The sequence below is a fragment of the Mercenaria mercenaria genome, chromosome 2 (genome assembly GCF_021730395.1).
Source record: "Mercenaria mercenaria strain notata chromosome 2, MADL_Memer_1, whole genome shotgun sequence".
In the NCBI taxonomy this organism is placed as follows: domain Eukaryota; kingdom Metazoa; phylum Mollusca; class Bivalvia; order Venerida; family Veneridae; genus Mercenaria; species Mercenaria mercenaria.
The window spans coordinates 29,951,007-29,952,163 of NC_069362.1; the positions used below are offsets into that span (position 1 = coordinate 29,951,007).

Genomic DNA, 1,157 nt, shown 5'->3' on the forward strand with positions numbered 1-1,157 from the left:
AAAGATTCACTCCGCATCCTTCACAGCCATACTGTGTTTCGTGTCGCTTTCCATTTTTTGAACACATCTTACAGGTTCGCCTGCCTTGTAGCTGAATATTTTCCTTGAGCACATCGCGTTTCCTTTTCTGCATAAAGTCCCCAATTAGCTGCTTCGCGAGTTTCTTTCGAAAATCCAGTTGTGTCAGTGGCTTAGGTTTTCCTGTTCCTGGCTTCTGTTGGTGATTTGGTGATTCCTTCATCAGAATATAGGCTCCAACTATGGCAAGATCAACTAAAAACCAGAAAAGATATTTCCATCACTTGGCTGACTTGCGCGCTAGACTGTACATTGCCCGTAGCTGATCCGCATGGTCAACACCGTTCATGTACTTTGTGTAATTTCGTACGGACTCTGGGCAAGAAACATCTTTCTGACTTCCGTCTTTCTGTCTTCGTTGAACTGTTGTCCTCGGCGTTGTTGGATCGAAGTTTGTAGATAAAATGAATACGGTCTTCTTGTCCCTCCAGGCTGTCGCAACCACGTTTCCTTTCTGCATCATGATAGATGTCCCTTGTTCTTTCAGCTTCTGCTGTTTTATTTCGTCCGAAATTCCTCGTCTGTTGGATCTAAATGTTCCACACGCGTAAGTTCCTTGCTGTTGTAATTCCTCGAATAGTCCTACCGTAGTGAAATAATTGTCACAATAAACATGATGTCCGCGATTCAAAATTGGTGTTACTAAATCCATCACAACTCGTTCCCCTAAACCCTCGTCTCCGTCACGGTTCTACTTACTTAAATACACTTGAATGTCACTCACATATCCATTGTGAGGGTCCGCCCTTACCCACACTTTGATCCCACGTTTAGTCGGCTTCACTGGCACATATTGTTTGAATCCAAAGCGACCGGTATATCCAATCATAGCCTCATCAACTGTCGTTTCACGGTGCGGTTTATAATTGGCCATCAAATTTACACGCACGGCTTCAATAATCGGTCGAACATGTGAAAGTTTGTCAAAGCCTGGTTGTACGCGTGCCGGTTTGCATGATGTGTCAGCTACGTGGAAGTACTTACTGATTTTATCATACCGATCGCTTGTCATTCTCTCTTTTATTCCACATGGACTAAACATAGGATCACTACTCCAGTACATATCCAAATTTGGTGCT

General features: G+C 43.6%; 1 protein-coding gene across 1 annotated transcript; it reads right to left on the minus strand.

Moving 5' to 3' along the window:
* Positions 1–298: 298 nt before the first annotated feature.
* Positions 299–730, minus strand: LOC123562075 (piggyBac transposable element-derived protein 5-like). Its single transcript, XM_045354727.2, has one exon. It carries the CDS (start codon positions 728–730, stop codon positions 299–301), a length of 432 nt encoding a protein of 143 aa, XP_045210662.2.
* Positions 731–1,157: the final 427 nt, after the last annotated feature.